The sequence below is a fragment of the Sus scrofa genome, chromosome 1, assembly GCF_054392235.1.
Source record: "Sus scrofa isolate SSC_HxYL_T2T_F1_AM1 chromosome 1, Sscrofa_HxYL_maternal_Yorkshire_Landrace_v2.0, whole genome shotgun sequence".
NCBI lineage: Eukaryota > Metazoa > Chordata > Mammalia > Artiodactyla > Suidae > Sus > Sus scrofa.
Genome location: NC_139383.1, coordinates 236,163,502 through 236,185,775, shown reverse-complemented (window position 1 = coordinate 236,185,775; position 22,274 = coordinate 236,163,502). Strand labels below are relative to the sequence as shown.

The 22,274-nt window shown below is 38.9% G+C and overlaps 1 protein-coding gene across 2 annotated transcripts; it reads left to right on the top strand.

The window, feature by feature from the left end:
- The first annotated feature begins 725 nt into the window (after positions 1–725).
- Positions 726–11,269, top strand: C1H9orf57 (chromosome 1 C9orf57 homolog). Of its 2 annotated transcripts, XM_084987834.1 has the most exons (4): positions 792–868; positions 1,389–1,450; positions 6,375–6,497; positions 10,270–11,269. In XM_084987834.1, exons 2-4 carry the CDS (start codon positions 1,399–1,401, stop codon positions 10,392–10,394), a joined length of 300 nt encoding a protein of 99 aa, XP_084843960.1. In that variant the 5' UTR covers positions 792–868; positions 1,389–1,398; the 3' UTR covers positions 10,395–11,269. The 2 variants fall into 2 exon arrangements, with proteins under 2 accessions (XP_084843971.1, XP_084843960.1); XM_084987845.1 differs by lacking the exon at positions 1,389–1,450 and having other exon boundaries at positions 726–868.
- Positions 11,270–22,274: the final 11,005 nt, after the last annotated feature.

The following is a 22,274-nucleotide window of genomic DNA, read 5'->3' as shown; positions in this document are numbered from 1 at the left end:
GGTGTAGGTTGCAGACGCGGCTCGGATCCAGCGTTGCTGTGGCTCTGGCGTAGGCTGGTGGCTACAGCTCAGATTCAACCCCTAGCCTGGGAACCTCCATATGCCGTGACAGTGGCCCAAGAAAAAGACAAAAAAAAAAAAAAAAAAGATATTTTTGAATGAAATTTAAGGGGAAAAAGAAAATATAGCATACGATACTATTTTTGCAAAAATAAAGCAAAAAGTAATATGATACATATTCCCAAATTACAAGTGTATTATGAACATACACAGAATAAAAAGGATACCCAACATATTCAATATGGTTACATTTGAGATAGACATTCAAAGATTTGAATAGTCTTCATATATTAATTTGTTTCAGGAAGAATGTATTAATTTGGAACTACATATTAATTTAGAAATAAACATTTTTAAAAATCAAATTGCTTTCTGAATGCACTAAGTACTACTGTAAAGATTATACAGTATTTTTTAAAGTATCAAGACTAAGTACTTTATATAATGAATAGATAGCATGTCCACATTGTTATGTATATGTGAAAATAATCTGCAGCATGGTGAACACAGAAATTTTTCGCCAAATTTATAGTTAAACTGTAGCTTGACTCAGCCTTATTATGCTGACTTGCTAAGAGTAAAGCAATTAAGTTTCATATAGATCAGAGTGCTAAAGTGAAAATTTTTTCCTATCTTGTTTACTTGGGCAATTTTACTGTTTAAACAGTTTAGAATCTAGAGGATCAGAGACTTGCCTTGTTGGTTTCAGTTATAACAGACTTTTTTACATCAGAAATTTTACTTGCTGTTATCCTTTAAAGAAGTTCATATCTAAAAAATTCCCGTAATACATTCATGAAGAAGGCAGGTAAGTCATGTACAACTGAAATGTTATATTTTAACCAATCTGACAATTTCTTCCTTTTCACTTAAATAAGTATTAACTATTTTTATGCTTTCCTTTTAAATATGATCATTTGCAATGAAAGCATTAGTCTATGAAGAAGCATAAATAACAATTTTTGGCTAATAGTTAAAAGGATTTTTAACAGGATATTATTCTAGAAACAGTATCTATCTCATTTCATACTTTTGCAATTCAGGGAAATTACTAAGGGAGGGGATGGTATTTGGTAATAAAAAGACACCTAAACTTAAAATTTTCTGGAACTGGGAGAAGTTTTGTGGTGAGTTTTTGATAAAGATAGGTACATTATGTTTCCTCCTTCACAAAATGAATTTATTTATACTTCCTTGGTGAAATAACTAAAATGTATTTACTCATTTCTCTTTTTCTAATAGCTAACAAATGTATAAATTTATTACTTTCCCCAAGAAAGATTTAACAGTGGTACATGTCTTCCCTTCCATCTTCTTTTTTTGGCTAGAAATCTTAGAATGAGAAGTACAGTCTTCAGTGGTGCTTTTCTGTTATTCTGCCTCTTAGGTGGTAAGTCATCAAGAACACATAAATCATAAAGAGGAAAAACTACTCAAGAAATTGCCTAATTACAATATAAGTGGAGAGGGGCCTTACATAATGTACTTAAGGTGCTTATAACAAGGCCTGAGTAAATCTTTAAATAATAATGAGCTAACATTTATTCAGCACTTACTATATGCCAGGACAAGTCTAAATATTTCATTTGTATTAATGCATTGAATCCTCATGACCACTCTGAGTTAAGTGCCATTATTTCCCATTTTAAACATGAGCTAGTAGACAGTGGCCCACATGTTGTTGCTACTATTGTGAAGCTGAAACTAACCAAACTAGATAGGAAGTCTTCCTAACTATGGCAAAGAAAATGAATTAACTGAAACAAAAAAGCATGCACAAGGATCTCCTAGCACTTCTTCTGTTATATGTGCTCATCTTCACCAACTAGAACATTCCTTCATTTATTAAACACACACACACACAGAGTTTTCAATCCCTTTTTCAGAATTCCTAAGGCCTTTCAAACTAGGTAGATGGGCATATTCAAGCACCATCCTGGGAACTACCCCTCTCAAATGAAATGGTAAGATGGTAATGAAGATGGCTGCTCTTTGCTGAACCCAGGGGTTAACAGGGCAGGGTCTCTTAGAGTCAGAAGACTTGATGTACATATGAGTGACCTGGGGATCTTGTTAAAATGCAGAGGCTGATTCAGCAGGTCAGGGATAGGATCTGAAAGTGTGCATTTCCAACAAGCTTCCAAGACATGCTGATGCTGTTGGTCTGGAGACCACACTTTAATAGGAAGAATCTACAAGGCATCCCAGAGATAAATAAATTCTATGAGTGAGATATAAAGACTTCTGGCACCCACTATTGGGATTATCATCTCAAAAACCTAAAGTGTGTCAGATAATATAAATGGAGGGAACTGTCCAGTAATAAAATAAGAAGAAGGCAGCAAGTACCCAGCTGCCGAGGACAAAGGAGCCCAATACTACCAAAGCATGTGATTCTTCAAAAGAAACCAGAAATTCGGGTCCATAGGAAAACTCTCCTAATTTTTAAATTTTGACAACTAACACCATTTTTGAAAGCACTATGCAAGTTAAAAAACCAAGTCTAGCCCCTGGATCACTCATTTGTAGCCTCTGCTTCCCATACTACCCTCATTACTAAATACAATGCATAGCAGAGTTCTGATTACCCCTTGCAAAGGGGGCAGCAAGAAACTCAAACTGCTCAGCTTGGGTCTTTGCTGCATTTTAAGTCCTTACACTTCTGTAAAGAATGTTGAGGGGAGTATAGGAACAGGAGAAAAACCTCAAGAGAACAACTTCCATGTCTTGAATATCATGAAAAAAAAAAATGATACAGACAGGATCGCATTAATTTTGTTGAACACACAAGGAAGATAGGATAAAAGAAGAACATTCAGCACAAAGAGAAATTTTGAAGTAAAGAGTGTCCATGAGGACAAGGGCTTAATCTCTAGAATATACAAGTAACTTACACAACTCAACAGCAAAAAAGCCAACAACCCAATGGAAAAATGGGCAAAAGACCTGAACAGACATTTTTCCAAGGAAAATGTACAGGTGGCCAACAAGCATGTGAAAAAATGCTCAACATCACTGACTATCAGAGAAATGCAAATCAAAACTACCACAAGATACCACCTCACACCAGTCAGAATGGCCATCATTAATAAGTCCACAGATAACAAATGCTAGAGGGGGTGTGGAGAAAAGGGAACCCTCCTGCACTGTTGGTGGGAATGTAAGCTGGTACAGCCACTATGGATAACAGTATGGAAGTACCTTAGAAATCTATACATAGAACTACCATATGACCCAGCAACCCCACTCCTGGGCATATGTCCAGACAAAACTTTCCTTAAAAAAGACACATGCACCTGCATGTTCATTGCAACACTATTCACAATAGCCAAGACATGGCAACAACCCGAATGTCCATCGACAGACGACTGGATTCGGAAGATGTGGTATATATACACAATGGAATACTACCCAGCCATAAAAAAGAAAGACATAATGCCATTTGCAGCAACATGGATGGAACTAGAAACTCTTATACTGAATTAAATAAGTCAGAAAGAGAAACACAAATACCATAATGGAATCTAATATACAGCACAAAGGAACGTTTCCACAGAAAAGAAAATCATGGACTTAGAAAATAGACTTGTGGCTGCCCAGGGGGAGAGGGAAGGGAATGTGAGGGATCAGGAGCTTGGGATTAACAGATGCAAACTACTGCTCTTGGAATAGATTTACAATGAGATCCTGCTGTGTAGCATTGAGAACTATGTCTAGAGATTTACAACAATGGAAGGAAAAAATGTATACATGTATGTGTAACTTGGTCCCCATGCTGTACAGAGGAAAAATAAATAAATAATTTTAAAAAATTATTTAAAAAAGAGTGTCTGTGAGGTAAGGGGTGATTATTTTTAAAAGATTATCGTCATACTTTCTAATGTTATATACATATTTATAATATGCATTTAAGTAAATAGAGTCTATTAAGTGTTCTTCACAATAGTGTCATAAAGTAGAAGAGCATACTTCAAAATAAATCATGAGAAAACTTAACTTTATATATTCCCTGAAGCTTTATATGTAGTTGCCAAACCAGAGTATAGAGTGTGTTAGTTATATTAATAAAATCAACAATAAATTTTTCAGACAAGAAGAGACTGAAAGAAAGGAAATGGAATCTGTGAACGTACTTATAAGTTTCAGGCAATGAAACAAATAGTCAGCAAACAGACCTAAAGTTAAGGCATTGCCTTTAGTTGTAGTAAAGAATGTCAGGGCCAAGGTTTCAGGAAGAAGGCTAAGGATATTGGTGTGGAATCGGTAGGAAGAGGGACCATCTGAGAGGGAAAGAAAGAAGCTAGAGAAGATCTCATCCATGAAGCAATCCAGGGACCTGAAGCATTGCAGAGAAAGGAGCTGACATCATGTAAGTACTCCACCATGAAGGCTCTTGGCATCAAACATCTGAGCCATGCAGTGGATCTCTAAGGACAAGTTCCAAGATTAAGAAATCATGAGTCCAGGAGGAAAACTCACTCAGGCACAGCTTGAAGAAACAAGCAGCCCTAGTGTTCTGTGCAAGTGACTGACCCTGAATCTTGGAAGAGTCAAAATCTCAAGCAAGAAGAAGGTAACACAAAGGTTTGAGATACACAAAGAAAGGCATCTCCAGTGACATGGTGTGCTTGCTAAAAACAAATGTTTTGAATTCCCACAGACTTTTTTAACTACTGTCTTTGCCCCTGGAGTGAGCTAATACAAATCTTAAGGCCTTGGTTTTCTTTTATGTGAAATGTGAGCAACTATAATACCTGCCTGAAAGGTTTACTGTGGAAAATTATTGGGCTAATGCATGTAAATTTCTTAGCAAGGTCCTTGGCATAAGCTTAGTTCTTTAACAAAATATTTGCTGGTTTATCGTTAATAATGGATTGGAAGTACTATCATGCTTGTTGAGAGAACCAATGTGATATTTCCAAAATGTCTTTAGATGAATTTGAAGCTGGGGAGAACAGTCAACAGAGGTTAATTAGCTTCATCATCCAGACTATTTCTATTAAAAGTCATCTCTTCTAATTTCCAATATATCAGAGGGAGATATAAAATACATTGCACAAAATGTTCAGTAAACTCTTCTTTGGAATTAATGAATAACAGTGATGTGGCAATGGTTTCCATATATTAAAAGTTGGAACTATGAACATCAAGACAAATTTCAGCTGTTTCAGAAGAATCCTTTAAGAATCTGAGCTGTTTTTAATGCTGATGATCCCTTCATCACTAGCCAAGAATTTCTGCAGGGGTTACTATAAAGGACATTCCTGAAATCAGTAGAACCAGTGGTCCAGACAGCTATATTCAAATCACATGCCCTTCACTGCTTCTGGATATCTAAAATATAGATTCATGGGCCCCACCTCCTATAGATTCTAACTCAGTTTCTGTGGGGACTATAGCAATCTGTATTTATTTTATTTTAACTGCCTAAGTAAATCTGAAGCACAGTCAAATTTAGAAAGTCATCTTCCAGTTAATGTCTTCTAATCTTACCCACTTTAAGGTCAAGAATCTCTGAATTATTTCGACATAATCAAAATAAATTATACTTTTTTTTTTGTCCTTTTGCCTTTTCTGGGGTCACTCCCATGGCATATGGAGGTTCCCAGGCTAGGGGTCTAATCAGAGCTGCGGCCGCTAGCCTATGCCAGAGCCACAGCAACGTGGGATCAGAGCCGCGTCTGTGACCTACACCACAGCTCACGGCAACACTGGATCCTTAACCAAATGAGCAAGGCCAGGGATCGAACCCACAACCTCATGGTTCCTAGTCGGATTCGTTAACCACTGCGTCACAACAGGAACTCCCAAAATAAATTACACTTTTAAGCCACTGAATTTGAGTACTGAAGATTACCAATATGTAAACAGTAATCAAGCAATAAATATCCACAGAGAACATGTTACATATAATGTTCTTAGACACTAAAATGAAGGCCTAACACAGTGGATATATATGGCTGAAATTAAGTATTCTGGCTAAGTAACTTTAGTTTGATTTAATTAGGCTCTGAGGAACTGAATACATTTTAACCAATTTGTTTAGACCACCTGGCTTCATTTCTAATTAGTATCATTTCAGAGTGCTTCCAGTTCTTTAATATATCATATGTTATGAAATTTCCCCCATTAAATTGTCAAAATAAAAATAACTGAAACTTATGTGAGTTTTTAGAATCCATTGATAAAATATTGCCAGCTTTTTAAAGTTGAAAAATCACTGCTTTATTTTTGGATTTCTCTTTGTCTCCCCCCCCCCAAGCCCCCGTGTCCATTTCTATTTTCACCTTATTTTTTCCCTCCTATTCTTCAAGGTGTTGGAGGTGTGATCTGTAGGGCATGCAACCTCTCAATCCCTTTCCATGGATGTCTATTAGACTTTGGAACCTGCCGAACAAAACCTGGTCAATACTGTATGAAAGAGACCCATAGTAAAGGTAAGTCATGGGAGTTCCTATTGTGGCTCAGCAGGTTAAGAACTCGTCTAGTATCCATGAAGATGTAGGTTTGATCCCTCACCTCACTCAGCGGATTAAGGATCTGGCGTTGCTCCAAAGTGCAGCATAGGTTGCAGATGCAGCTTGGATCTGGTGTTGAGGTAGCTGTGGCACAGGCCAGCAGCTGCAGCGCAATTCAACCTTTAGCCTGGGAACTTCCATATGCCACAGGTGCGGCCCTAAAAAGAAAAAATAAATACATGAATAAAGATAAGTCATGACCGTTTAAAAACATTAAAATGAGCACAGGAAAAATCTTACATAAGAGCAAACATTCACTGAGCACTTACTACACGGTAGATGCTCTACTAAGAGCATTACCTCAATTACATCACACCAACAAAAAAATGATATGAGAGATTCCTGTGGTGGCTCAGTGGTGACAAACCTGACTAGTATCCATGAGGACAAAGGTTCAGTTCCTGGCCTCGATCAGTGGGTTGGGGATCCAGCTTTGCTGTGAGCTGTGGTGTAGTTCGCAGATGCTGCTCTGTTCCCGAGCTGCTGTGGCTGTGGTGTAGGCCAGCAGCTACAGCTCCTACTCGACCCCTAGCCTGGGAACTTCCCTGTGCCACAAGTGCAGCCTTAAAAAAAAATGTTACAAGCTGGATCTTGTCATTGTGCCCATTTTAAAGATGAGAAATCTGAAGCATAGAAAGATTAAGAAATTTGCATGAAGTTACATAGTCAAGGAGTGTTGTACTCAATATTCAAATGTGAGTACCATAACTCCAGACATGGCACACATTTCTAAGAAATCTATATACTGCCTCCTTCACACTATTCACGTCTCACAAAAAAGTCAATACATAATTTGTTGGGCCCTTCTAAGTGCAGGGCTCTGTGCAGTCACACCAGTTTCATGCCCAGGAAGCCAGCCTTGCCTATGGATTAAAGAGAGAAATGTACATGGATTAAAGAGAGAAATGTGCAAAGGGGATAGGTTGGGGGGGGAGGGATGGACTGGGGTTTGGGATTAGCATATGCACACTGTGACATATGGAACAATTGGCCAACAGGGACCTGCCATATAGCACAGGGAACTCTACCCAATGTTCTGTGATGGTCTATGTGGGAAAAGAATCTGAAAAAGAATGGATGTGTGTACATGTATAACTGAATCACTCTGTTGTATAGCAGAAATTATCACAACATTGTAAATCAATTATACTTCAGTAAAACTTTAAAAAAATGAAAGAAAAAATAGAGAGATGTAAAAATCCAAATGATGAAAACATTAGAAGAAAATGTTGGAGAATATATTTTAAGCTTGAAAGAGAGGAGGCCTCCTTAATATCCAAGAGGCAAAAGTTATAAAAGAAATAGATAATTTGAATATATCATATTTTAAAATTCACAAAATGATAACCCCCAAATTTAAAAGATGAGGAATAAACTGGGTGAAAATAGTTGAAAAATAAATAACTGAAAACATATTAATATCTACCTAATTAATAAGAATAAACAAAGCACTTCTAAAAAACCATTTTTAAAAGACCAATGAACCCCCAAAAATAAAATTGTTAAGGGAAATGCAAAGGCAATTTTCAGAAGAGGAGATAAGACAACTTAAAAACATAAAAAGCTGTTCAGTTCATCAGTAAATATCAAAGAAATCCAAATTACAGAAATGATATTTTAATCCATCAGATTGCTAAAAATTATGAGTTTTATAATACCAAAGTTTTCTGACAGTATGGGGAAATGGGAACTCCTATTTTCTAACAACAGTTTAGGTTAGTTTAGCTTTTTTTTTAAAAGACAATTTGTGAATTTCAGTTAAAATTTTAAATGAACATGTTCTTCTATGAAGCAATTTATTTCTAGGTATCTATTGCAGAGAAATATTTACATGTAACACAAAAAGGCATGTATCAAGGTTATTACTGCAGCATTATGTTTAATAATAGAGTAACAGAAATGACCCAAATGTTTGTCTATAGATGAGTTTTAAACATGACATGTTCAGTCCACGGATTGCTATGCGATACTTAGAATGAACCAGATGCCTTCGTTAACATGAAAAAAAAATCTCTAAAACATTGTTGAGGAGTTCCCGTCATGGCGCAGTGGTTTACAAATCCGACTAGGAACCATGAGGTTGCGGGTTCGGTCCCTGGCCTTGCTCAGTGAGTTAAGGATGCGGCGTTGCAGTGAGCTGTGGTGTAGGTTGCAGACGCGGCTCGGATCCCGCGTTGCTGTGGCTCTGGTGTAGGCTGGAGACTACAGCTCCGATTCGACCCCTAGCCTGGGAACCTCCATATGCTGCGGGAGCGGCCCAAGAAATAGCAAAAAGACAAAAAAAATAAAAATAAAAAAATAAAACGTTGAGGCAGTTGCAAAACAGTATTGTAGTATGCCACTTAATGTGTAAAAGTCCACAAAGCCAAACTATAGTAAATTTCTCTATGAAACTGAAAGGGGAAAAAAAATTAGAGGAAATCAGTCAATTGGGAGAGAGGAAGAGAATTACAGGTCATGGTTGTTGGTGCTCTGGTTTTAGAGTTACATGAGCTTTCTTCAAACTGTGCGGCCTCGGTCACCTCTCTGCACCCCAAGTTCCTTCTGTTACTTGTGCCAGTCAAGAGCCCCTTCCTTATTGAAGATAAAAGGAGCCAAAGCCCTCTGGAGCCATGAAATGTTAGTTCTTGGTGGCTGTTCTTCTCTTCCTGAATGTAGACAGGTAGCCATCTAGTCAGCTTATCATCCAAACTCTGCCCGGAAGAGTCTGGAAGCTTATACAGCAAAATCTTGACAATAGCTCTTGGTTGAGTCAGGAACCTGGAATGACTACAATGTTGTCCTAAGAGCAGTTTCCTAACATGGAAATTATGCCATTTCACGCTGATACAAAACAAACAGAACTGGAATTTAGGCTTTTGATGGATTTGTCAACAGTTTGTCAACACTGTTGACACTTTGGCAGGGTAATTCTTTGTTATCCAGGGCTACTTTGTATATTGCAGGATGTTTAGCACATCACTGGCCTATACCCACTACCTGCCAGTAATACTGTCTGAGGGGTAACAACAAAAATGTCTCTGGCCCTTATCAACATTGTCCCTGGGGTGCAGAAGCAAAATCATCCCCAGTTGAAAGTCTACTGTTTTCTCAAGTTTCCAACCATCATACGTTTTGCTGCCTTTAGGAAACTGCTCCTTTGTGTTCTCCCCCATACAACTAATACTGGGGGTGCTAGGATTATAGGACATTATTGTCACTTACTTTGCACTTTTGTGTATTTTCCACATTTTCTACAGTGAACATGCATGATTACTTATAATTGGAGGAAAACTAAATGAGATCAAGGACATGCCTCCATTCCTGAGAAGCCCTTACACATAAACGACCCTTCTGTGGATTCAGCCCTATAGATAACTCATGATCTGGGTAAAACTGGGGGGTGATTATTAGGAAGCTTCCAAGTAGCTAACACTTCAGAAATTTTTACAGAGTCAGTGCCACTGCATGACTTTTACCAACTGAGTTTGAAAGCTATTCTGTTTCACAATCTCAGAGCTTTCGTACTGCAATGTACCCAACTAGGATAAATGTAGGTAGGAAGTCTTAAAAGGCAAGATGATTGTAGCTTGATACACCTCGAGTTTTTGCTGTGTTTTCCTTTGTTTTGTTTTTTCATTTGAAGCATCTGAGGCCAGGTAGGTTGCACCTCCCAAGGATGACTTCTATTGAGACTTCTTGTTTTCCCCAGATGGAATTCAATGGTATTCAGTTAAAGGTTGCACAGAGAGCAAGAAGGAGTGCTTCCAGAGAACTGTGACACCTAATGAAGTTCACTCTACTCACTGCTGCTATCGTTCTATGTGCAATTTCTGAGCCAGTGGCCCACATCTTGGACTGGTCACCCCAAGACAGCAGCTACCATCAATTAGTCCTCTGCAAAAGCCTCAGACTTACAGATTGTAGGATTTATGATCTGAAACCAATTTTGGCTTTCAAGAGGCCCATCTTCTCCCCTACCATCCTCAACTCATCTCAGAAACATCCTTCTAACACCATCTTTCTCCTCTCCTTTTTCTGCTTATTTTCCCTTCCAATGATTTCAAAGCTACAAAGAAGTAAAAATGTGAGTGACTCTCTGAGACAAATTGTGCATATCATTTCTAGTTTACTAATTTTCCTAAACATTTCCATACTCCAAAATACAGGTACAAATGAATTGTATCATAGGATACTAAGTGACCTGAAAGTGTTCATTTAGTTTCCCAAGAAAACAGCATCACTCTTTCAGAGTAATTTATGGTACAAGACAAAATGATTTAATAAATACTGTAGGAAAAATAAGCCAGAAATCAGCAAACTAGGCCTGTAAGTACTATGAAACCAAATGGCAAAGGGCTCGGGCAGGTGTGAGGGTTGCAACTTATTTTTACCATTTGTGTTGAGATTTGTCAAAATTCTGTATTTCCATATTTTAACCATGCCTTAATCCTTTGGCTAATCTATTTTTGGCCAATTGAGAAATTCAACTGAAGAAGGGGAATAGGTTTTCATCTACAAGGGACTTTTAAAAGGGTTGTGAATATACTTGGAACTGATTTTTGATTTTTTAATGTGCCACATATTCAATTATTCTCATTCAAACTCTACATTTGTGACTTTAAAATTTTTGTATTTTAAAATTTAAAGTTGTTTTTCTCTGTATTTTCAGTTTGAGAAATTCAAACAATAAATAACAAATTTCAATGAAACCTTCTTCCATTATTTTTTTCTCATAACCTAGGACAACATCTTACACAGAGTGGGCCTTCAACAAATTTTTTCTATAAACTTTGAAGCAAAACAAACATTTAAAAAAAAAAAAAAAGGAAACTAGGTACTTCCCAAATACTCATTTTGCCTGTATTCCTTAAATCACATTCTGAATCTAGTAAAAAAAATTTTTTTTCTTCATCCTGTGATTTAAATACATTTGCAATTAATATTCTATCACTTTCTGCATCAGCTACATTAATAAACAGTGGTTATCCTAGATCAGTGAACTTCATGGAGATTTTACTTTTTCTTATTTTTCATATATAACTAGTGCTATTTACCCAATATCATAGGGGGGAAAAAATGACAAGATCACATAATGACTAATCCCAGAGGGCTTCCCAAGCTTAATTCACATTCAAGGCAATGTCATAAGAAGAGGACAAGGAAGGTGTGGTATTTTGTGTCACTTGCCTTTTGTCAAGTCAGTTTGGTCCCTTTGCACCTCATTCTCCTCATATATAAGCTAAAGAGGAGTGGATCACATGATGATCTCTCATATCCATTCAAGTTCTAACATTACAGGCAAACCTCAGAGATATTGTGGGTCAGGTTCCAGAATACTACTAAAGCAAATACTGCAATAAAGAGAGTCACATGGATTTTTTGGTTTCCCAGAGTATGTAAAAGTTATGTTTACACTATACTGTGGTCTATTAAATGCACAATAATATTGTGTATATAAAAAAACAATGTACATAAATAGCTTAATTAAAAAAATACTTGACTGCCAAAAATGCTATCATCTGAGTCTTCAAGTAAATCTTTTTGCTGCTTTGGTCTTGCCTTAATGGTGATGGCTGCTGACATATCAGCATGATGGTTGCTGAAGGTTGGGGTGGCTGTGGAAATTTCTTTTTTGTTGTTGTTGTTGCTCTTTAGGGCCTCACCTGCGGTATATGGAGGTTCCCAGGCTAGGGGTTCTAATTGGAGCTACAGCTTCCAGCCTACACCACAGTCATAGCAATGCCAGATCCAAGCCATGTCTGTGACCTACACCACAGCTCGCAGCAACGCTGGATCCTTAACCCACTGAGCAAGGTCCAGGATCGAACCTGCAATCTCATGGTTCCTAGTTGGATTCGTTTCCTCTGTACCATGAGGGGAACTCTGGCAATTTCTTAAAGAAAACAATGAAGTTTTTGTCCCATGGATCACCTCTTCCTTTCACAAATGATTTCTCTGTAGCATGCAATGATGTTTGATAGCATTTTACCCATAGCAGAACTTTATCAAAATTGGAGTCAATCCTCTCAAACTCTGCCTCTGCTTTATCAGCTAAGTTTAGGTAATATTCTAAAACTTTGTGGTCCTTTCAACAATCTTCACAGTGTCTTCACCAGGAGTAGTTTTCATCTCAAGAAACCACTTTCTTTACTCATCCATAGGAAGCAATTCCTCATCCATTCAAGTTTTATCATGTTATTGCAGCAATTAAGTCCCATCTTCAGGCTCCACTTCTAACACTGGTTCTCTTGCTAGTTACACCACATCTGCAGTTACTTCCACCACTTAAGTCTTGAACACCAAGTCATCCATGACAGTTAGAATCAACTTCTTCCAAAGTCCTGTTGATGTTGATATTTTGACTCTTTCCATGTATCATGAATGTTCTTAATTCAATGGTGAATTCTTTCCAGAATATTTTCAATTGATTTTCCCAGATCTATCATAGAATCACTATCTGCAGCAGTTATAGCCTTACAAAATATATTTAAAGAAGACTGTAAAGTCTTGAACTGTGGGCTACAAAATGGACGTTGTGTCAGCAGGCAATGAAAACAGCATTAATCTCACTGTACATCTCCATCAGAGTTCTTGGGTGACCAGGTACATTGTCAATAAGCAGTAATAATTTTTTGAAAGGAATATTTTATCGAGCAGAAGGTCTCCACCATGGGCTTAAAATATTAAGTTAGCCATGTTGTAAACAGATATGCTGTCAGGCTTTGTTATTCCATTCACAGAATACGATGAAGATAATTTTTAAAGGCCTAGGATTTTTAAAATGGTAAATAAGAACTGGCTTCAAGTCATCAGCTGCATTAGCCCCTAACAAGAAAGTCATCCCATCCTTTGAAACCAGGCATTAGTTTTTCCTCTCTAGCCATGAAAATCCTCAATGACATCTTCTTTCAATATATGACTGTTCCATTTACATTAAAAATCTATTGTGTAGCCATCTTCATTAATGATCATAGGTAGGAGTTCCCGTCGTGGTGCAGTGGAAACAAATCTGACTAGGAACCATGAGGTTGTAGGTTCAATCCCTGGTCTTGCTCAGTGGGTTAAGGATCTGGCGTTGCTGTGAGTTGTGGTGTAGGCCTAAGACACAGCTCAGATCTGGCATTGCTGTGGCTCTGGCGTAGGCTGGTGGCTGCAGTTCTGATAGGACTCCTAGTCTGGGAACCTTCATATGCCGCAGGTACAGCCCTAAAAAGGACAAAAGACAAAAATAAAAAATAAAATTAAAAAAATGATCATAGGTATACCTTCTGGATAACTTGCTGCGGCTTCTACATCAGTACTTGCTGCTTCGTCTTGCACCTTTATGTTATAGAGATGGTTTCTTTCCTTAACCCATGAACCAACCTCTGCTAGCTATAAACTGTTCTTCTGCAGCTTCCTCACCTCCCTCAGCCTTCACAGAATTGAAGAGAGTTAGGGCCTTGCTCTGGATCAGGCTTTGGCTTAAGGGAATGTTATGGCTGGTGTGCTCTTCTACCCAAAACTTTTTCCATATCAGCAATAAGGCTGCTTCACTCTCTTATCATTCCTATGTTCACTGGAGTAGCACTTTCGATTTTCTTCAAGAACTTTTCCTTTGTATTCACAACTTGTCTGTTTGGTGCAAGAGGCCTAGCTTTCAGCCTACCTCAGCTTTTGACATGCCTTCCTCACTAAGCTTAGTTATTTCCAGTTTTTGATCTAAAGCTAGAGATGTGTAACTTTTTCTTTCACTTGAACACTTAAGAAGCCAGTGTAGGGTTATTAGTTGGCCTAATTTCAAGACTGTTGTGTCTCAGGGAATAGAGAGGCCCAAGGAGAGGTAGAGATATGCAGGAACAGCTGGTCAGTGGGGAGAACAGAACACACACACATCTGTCAGTTAAGTTCAACTATCTTAAATGGGTGTTGTTTGTGGTGCCCCAAAACAATTATAATAGTAACATCAAAGATCACTGATCACAGATCACCACAACAAATATAACAATAATGAAAAAGTTTAAACCATTGCAAGAATTACCAAAATGTGACACAGAGACAAGAAGTGAGCAAATGTTGTTGGGAAAATGGCACCAGTAGACTTGCTCAACACAAGGTTGTCATAAACCTTCAATTTGTAAAAAAACAAAATACCATGAAGAACAAAAAGTGAACGCAATAAAACAATGTATGCCTGTGTATGACTCAACATTAACACCTCTTTGATAATGTTTTTTTACATTAAAAATAAGACTTGGTGCTGAATACTTGGTTATATAATCAATGCTCACTTAGTTCTGTGTTATCCATAAAATTGAAGAAGAAAGGCAAATCATGATACCAGGGGCCAATGCTGAAGCAGTTGCCTGCATGTCAGTTTTACCCCAAAATTACCATGGGGTAAAATAATTTTCAAACAAAAATAAGTTTCACATCCTTGACATCCACCCAAAGAATCCCTGGAAACTGTGAGTTTCAAAAGTGTTCTAATCCCTGGAAACTGTGAGTTTAAAAAGTGATTTTGTAGTTGTGCTTAAAGATTTTGAGATTAGGAGTTTACCTTGGATTACCCAGATGAGCCCAATGTCATCATCACAAGGGTCTTTATAAGAAGAAAGCAGGAAGGTCAGAGCCAGAGAAGATGTGACAGCAGAAGCAGAGATCAGAGAGCGACTTGAAGTTGATTTGCTGCTGTTTTCCTCTAAAAGCTGTAAAAAGTCAAGGAGAGAGATTCTCCTCCCAAGCCTCCAGAAGAAAGGCAGCCCTGTGGACACATTTTAGATTTGTGACCTCCAAAATGGTAAGATAATTAATTTGCATTCTTTTAACATGGAGATTTGTTATAGCAGCAATGGGAAACAAATACACTTGATTATGCAAAGGATGCTGTGGATGTTGTTTCCCTCGACCAAGGCAGACAAATCCAGTGCTTGGTTTACATGAGATCTGATTTCAAGAGCAGCATCTTGGTGTCATATTGTCTTCCTTTCATCCTAATGATTTCTCAGTCATAATTTCCCTCGAAACACACAGATGGCCTACAGACAGACATGCAATCTCATCTTTTCATTTCACACCTCCCACTCAAGCACACATCCATTCAAGATTTCTTTAGCTAACAAGTTTATTTTTTTCCTATCCTTCACACCTAAAGACAAAGTGATGCCAGATAAGCCTGATTTTAATCTATTTATAAGACACCAGACTGAAGGCTAATAAATGTAAAGATCCCCTCGATCCTCTGAATATCAGGTTGGCTTCCTTGATTACATTTTCTTTCCACAACTAAAATGGAAACCTCAGTGGTTAATGCCTCTGAATTAATTTAAAAGATAAGTCTTTGCAATAGATAAATTGGGGGCATCTGGATGGAATTTAGGGAAGAGACTGAAAATGATTATATTAGCAAAGGAGAGATGTTAACATTTGCCTGCTTGCACTCAGTTGCAAGGTTTTCTAAAGTTTCAGAGAGCACACTATTTTACTTTATTACTTATCATTGAAAGCACACCTTTTATAATTGAGGTGGTCATTGCTGTTTTCCCCCATTGTACTGAAGAGAAGTTTAAGACCCCCAGAGCTGACAGGTGGCAGAGGGGGGTCTTCAAGTGATGCACATGTGACCTGCACTCCTCCACAAATGCCAGCTCTTGGGAGAACCACATCAGTGAGCAAGAAGCTGAGCCTCTGGGACGGTACAACCCTCACTCCTTAGCATATGCTTCAAGTCTCTGAGAAGTATGACTTGGGGTCTTTGAAGGAAGCACAGAGCAAAGAAACAGAAGTCATTGGAATGGTTGATGATTGAATTTTGAGTTTCGTAAGCAACTGAGTCTAATTAAGCACTTTGGACAGAAAGAAAGACTCAGTTATATAATGATGGGGGAAAGTCTGAAGCACTGAGTATTATGAGGTACTCAAACAGGGAGCCATCTTTTAATTTTTTATTTTCTGCAGTGAAGAACTTCATGTGCTGGTATTTTATGGCTAAAACTCCAAGTTGATTTGTAATGTTGGAGATGTGGTAAAACACCCACAACTTTGGGGAGATCTTGCATCATCAAAGCATCAACTGCCTGTGCAGAATAGTTCACACTTTTTCCCAGGGGTGGACCCATATGGCTGAGAATCCTACAAGTGAAGCCACTAGATGTGGCTATACATGCTAGTAGACACATGCTCCAAATTGCATATTTCCTTGATCTTTGCAGATTACCACCAGCAAGTAAGTCTGTAACTTTTTTTGGCTGAACCTCAAATTCTAATGCTCCAATTAGCAGGAAAAATACAGAAAGGCAGGTCCATAATCTATCCTTCCCAAAACTTCTTGGTGTGAGTATATTTTATGCCTTCTCATCCCCACACATACTGAATAAAGTTAACAGAGTCGCCATCAGAAATCACTGTGTAGCATGGAACTTCCAGAAGCACTGTAATTATCAATTTAGGTGCCAGGGAAAGCATAAAACATGCCCTCAAATTAACTTAGGAATTCATGTCTTGGCTCACATATGGTGTTACTGGCAACACTTACCATCTGGTAGTTTCCTATTTTAACTAATTATTCTTGTTAACTAGGTGTTAAACCTAGTGATACTACATGCATGTATTGTTAGATAAACTGCACAATCATTTAAAAATTGGCACACCATAAAATTCAGAGCCCTGGGGTAAAAGTGTACTGGGCAAGTTAAATTATAGCTCTGACTACAGAGAAGGAAGAGAGACAAAGAAGATATAGTCAATAAGGGTAGAAATTTGAAGCACAGAGGATTCCTTAATTCAATAAATATCAATTGAGCAATTCCTACATTTCAGGCATAGTGAAAATAAGGATCCAATAATGAATAATTCTGATGCTCATGCAATTACTTCTGGTTCAAGGAAAGAAACCACAAAAATTAGCATTTGTAATATAATGTAATAAGTCCATCATATTAATACAAGGTAATATATGGATTCCAAAAGGGAGGTACCTATCCCAGTGTTGGTCACAGAAAGGCTCTCAAAGGAGAGATGACTAAGCTGAAATCTGAAAGGCAGGAATCAGCCTGATAAGCTGGGAAGTGGGAGAAAAACATTCCATGATGGTTAATTTTGTGTCAACTTGTCTAGGCCACAGTACCCAGATCTGGTCAAACATTATTCTAGTTTTTCTGTGAAGGTATTTTTTTGGGGGGTGAAATTAATATTTAAATCAGTACATTTTGAGTAAAACAGATTAACCTCCGTAATGTGGGAGGGCCTTGTCTAAACAGCTGAAGGCCTTAATAGAAAAAAAGTGGCCCTCCCCCAAGAAGAAAGGGATTCTGCCAGAAGATGGCTTCAAACTCAAATTTTAACTCCCCCTGGGTCTCCAATCTGCCATATTTTGGACTTGCCCATCCCTATAAATGCATGAGCCAACTCCTTAAAACACATCTCTCTCTATATATATATATATACATAGGCATCCTACTGGTTCTCTTTCCCTGGAGATTCTAATTGATACAGATTCCAAATTGAGGGGCCAACATGTGCCAGGGCCTCTGAGACACAAGCAAAGCTCAGGGTGAGTAGTACCCAGACTGAGAGATCAAAGACTGTGCAGCTTCCAAGCTACTAGATAAATAAGAGTTGAGGGTCAAATGCACAACACAGTGACTATAATTATTAATACTGTGTTATAAACTTGAACATTTTTAAAAGAATAGTTTTTTTGTTTTTTTGTTTTTTTTAGGGCTGCACCCATGACATGTGGAGGTTCCCAGGCTAAGGGTCAAATCAGAGCTACAGCTGCTGGCCTATGCCACAGCCACAGCAACTTGGGATCTGAGCTGCGTCTGTGACCTACACCAGAGCTCGTGGCAATGCTGGATCCCCAATCCACTGAGCAAGGCCAAGGATCGCACATCCTCATGGATACTAGTCAGATCCATTTCTGCTGCACCACAATAGGAGGTGCAAAAGAGTAGATCTTAACTGTTATCATCACATACACACACAAAAAAATTGTAACTATGTGAAGGGATGGAGATGTTAACAAACCTTACTGTGGTAATCATATTGCATTACATGCCTGTATCTAATCATCATACTGTCTGTCTAACGCCTCTCCACCTTTTCTAGGAAATGGGCCTCATCCCCACACTCCAACCGAAGGGCTTCAACAGAAAATGCCTGTTTCTTACTCCACCCGCTAACCACTGTTGACTGTTTCTGGATTAGGCAAATGCCCCCAAACAGGCCAATTGGAGTTCTGATCTGAAATTTTTTAACTAGAACTAAAAAAAGGGAGAGCCACTGTCTGCACAATAGGATGAAAAATCTGTAACTTATGAGCAGCTGCAATTTTTGTTTATGAAAAACTCCAGTGTGCAAGAAAAGAGAATAAAGTTGATTAAAAAGAAATGTCAGTGAGAGATGGGGAGGAAGGGAGCATCTGAATCTCCATCCCCTTGTTCTTTAGATCCAGCTGTAACCCACCTCACCCCACACTTCAGTTGCTCAACACTTTCTTAGATTTTTGTGCCAGAGAATTTTTTTTTTTTCTTGAACAAGCTGATCCTGCCAAAAGTCTAAGAAGACCAGCAGATGAACAGCTTTGCATTTTAGGTAGGTCATGGTGGCTTCACTTTGGTAAAGAATTGGAGCTGGAGGAAAGGAGGGCATTCAGGCTTTTTCAACAAACCAGTGGAGAGGTGATGGTGACCCATATTGGGGAGGTACCAGTGGGCATCTAAGAATAAATTTTTTTGCACTTCTATGTACAGGAACTCTTCTAGGTACCAGGGGGATAAGCAGCAGTATAGCAGGGGTAAATCTTACATTACAGTGGAGGAATGAGAAAACAAACAGTAAATAACCTAATTTCTGTTCAGCAAATACTATGAGAATAAAGTTAAATAGGTTAAAGCGATGGTGCATGCTCTATTTTAGATAGGATGGATAGAGCAAGGCATCTCCAAACAGATCTGAAGGGGTTAGAGGAGTAAGTCATCTACAGTTGTGGAAGATAAGCATTGCAGATAGAAGAGATCTGAATGTTCTCTTCTGAATATATTAAGTTTGAGATCTTATAGATGCCCATATGGAGACTACCAGTATACAAGTCTGAACCTCAAGGGAGATGTCTGATATGGAAATTCAGGATTCATCAGCAAACATACGCTATTGGATACCTTTGAACTAAAAGAATATCTAAGGTGTAAGTGTAGGACTGAAAACTGGGATCTGAAAAACTTATTGGTAGAATGAAGAGAAGGAGAGTTCTGGCTTCTGCACTGGGGGATGTCCACTAGATAGAGGCTGAAGGGATGTTAAAAGAGCCCTTCCTCAGAATCTGCCACAGTGACCAAGAAGGTTTGCAGGCCACTGAGATGAGGACCAAGGAATAGAGTCCAGTTTGTTGAATTTCAGTACCTATGACATTAAGCAGCCAGGCATATGGGTTTGAAGCTCAAGAGGGAAATGTGGAGGGAGACAGATTTTAGCACCCAGCATACAGGTCAAAAAGTGAGGTCAGGATGAAGAGTGAGAAAAGAGATAAGGCCAGGGAGTTCCCATCATGGTGCAGTGGTTAACGAATCCGACTAGGAACCATGAGGTTGTGGATTCAATCCCTGGCCTCGCTCAGCGGGTTAAGGATCCGGTGTTGCTGTGAGCTGTGGTGTAGGTTGCAGATGTGGCTGAGATCCCACATTGCTGTGGCTCTGGCGTAGGCCAGCGGCTTCAGCTCCGATTAGACCCCTAGCCTGGGAACCTCCGTATGCCGTGGGAGTGGCCCTAAAAAAGACAAAAAGAAAGAAAAGAAAAGAGAAAAGGCCAGAGCAGAACTTTGCAGAAAACATACATTGAATGGGGGTGGGAATAAAATGAGAAAGAAATCTGTAAATGCTCAATAGGAAGTTCAGGTTATTGCTAAAAAGGAACATACATTGGGATTTAGTATATGAAAAGTGGTTATGCTTCAACCCTGAGGCTCAGATGAATAAAGTCTGTGTCAGGAGAAGTACAGAAGCTTTGAAGCTTAAAAAAAAAAAAAACTCAAGACTATAAATTTATTTCCACAATTTAGTAAGTGTGTGACCCCGAACCAATCACTCAACTTTTCCAACTTTAATTTTCCTTTTTTTTTTCTTTTTAGGGCCACACCTGTGGAATGCAGAAGTTCCTGGGCTAGGGGTCAAATTAGAGCTGCAGCTGCTGGCCTACACCACAGCCACAGCAACTCAGGATCTGAGCCACATCCATGACCTACACCACGGCTTGTGGCAATGCCAGATCCTTAACCACTGAGTGAGGCCAGGGACTGAACCCGCATCCTTAAGGATACTAGTCGGGTTCTTAACCTACTGAGGAAACAATGGAAACTCATAACTTTCTTACTTATAAAACAAGGTTAATAACATTTACCTCACTGGATCTCACAGGGTCTTGCACACAAGTGCTCACTACCTGATCCTCTTCTTTTTTCCTCTCTGCTCTAGAGTTTCCATCAAGAAAGCAGGGCAGGACAAGATGAATAGCATATTAAAAATAGGGATGTCATGGGGAGTTCCCATCATGGCACAGTTGGTTAACGAATCCGACTGGGAACCATGGGGTTTCGGGTTTGATCCCTGGCCATGCTCAGTGGGTTGGGGATCCAGCATTGCCGTGAGCTGTGGTGTGGGTCCCAGACGCGGCTCGGATCCCTCGTTGCTGCGGCTGTGGTGTAGGCCAGCAGCTGCAGCTCCAATTAGACCCCTAGCCTGGGGACCTCCATATGCTGCGGGAATCAGTCCTAGAAAAAGTCCAAAAGACAAAAAAAAAAAAAAAATAGGGATGTCAGAAGGGGGTGAGGCTGTGGTAGGTAGATGAAGTTACACTAAGAAGGTGGAATTTGTGTGAACCTTTTGCAGGGGTGGGGCTCAGATCAGAGGGCTCTCAAACTCTCAATGTCTCTAAATCATCCAGGACAGCTTGTTAAAATGCAAGTTCTTAAAACCCACCCTCAGGTAGTCTTTAGTTTAAACATGGGGCCCAGTGACTCCACTATGTAGTACTCAGACTGCATGCTGAGAAGACACTAACTTAGATAAGTGAAAGAGTATACAGAACATTCTAGGGGTGGGGCACAGGGATGTACATGAAGTCATGATCTGTATAATCTAAGTAGAGGATCATGTGACAAATCACAACATATAAAGGAGAACACTGAGTACCCAATAAATGAATCCTAGAGTTGTAGACTGTAGGCAAGAACAAGTAAGAAGCTGAGTATGTACAGAACTTTGGTTTTAAAGCTCTCCATTTGACTTGATCATAACGAAGGGTCACAGAAGAAAAGGCCATGGAAAAAGAGATGCAGACAGAACCATGAAAGGAGGAGTACAAAACAAACAACCCAGAAAAAGGGAGCAGAAAAGTGGCTTGGGAAAACAAAATCCTGAGCAAGGACTTGTTAACCAAAACTTGAGAAATGGAGACCTGATTGAAGTTTAAAGGTGTTTATTTGTTAGGACTGCAGACTGTGTTCTGCTGGACTATGAAATGGGAGAACCCTACAAAGGCAAAACAGCAAGGTTACAGTTAGTTACAGGAGTGGTTTATCAAGACATAATGGAGCTGGCAAGAAGTAAGGGAGCTTGTTGAGTAAGGATTGGTCAGGGTGTGAAATGGTTGCATAGTTAGTTACAAGGGGGAACAACCTTGAGGTTGCAACTACCAGGTGCTGTTTTTAAAATGACTGGTATCCTTGAGTTAGGTATAATT

Bases quoted from the DNA above. Each gene is read 5' to 3' on its own strand.
- C1H9orf57 (XM_084987834.1), top strand. From the start codon at position 1,399: ATGAGAAGTACAGTCTTCAGTGGTGCTTTTCTGTTATTCTGCCTCTTA. The intron at 1,451-6,374 runs GTAAGTCATCAA...CTATTCTTCAAG, and splicing joins GTTATTCTGCCTCTTAGGTG to GTGTTGGAGGTGTGATCTGT. The intron at 6,498-10,269 runs GTAAGTCATGGG...TGTTTTCCCCAG, and splicing joins GAAAGAGACCCATAGTAAAG to ATGGAATTCAATGGTATTCA.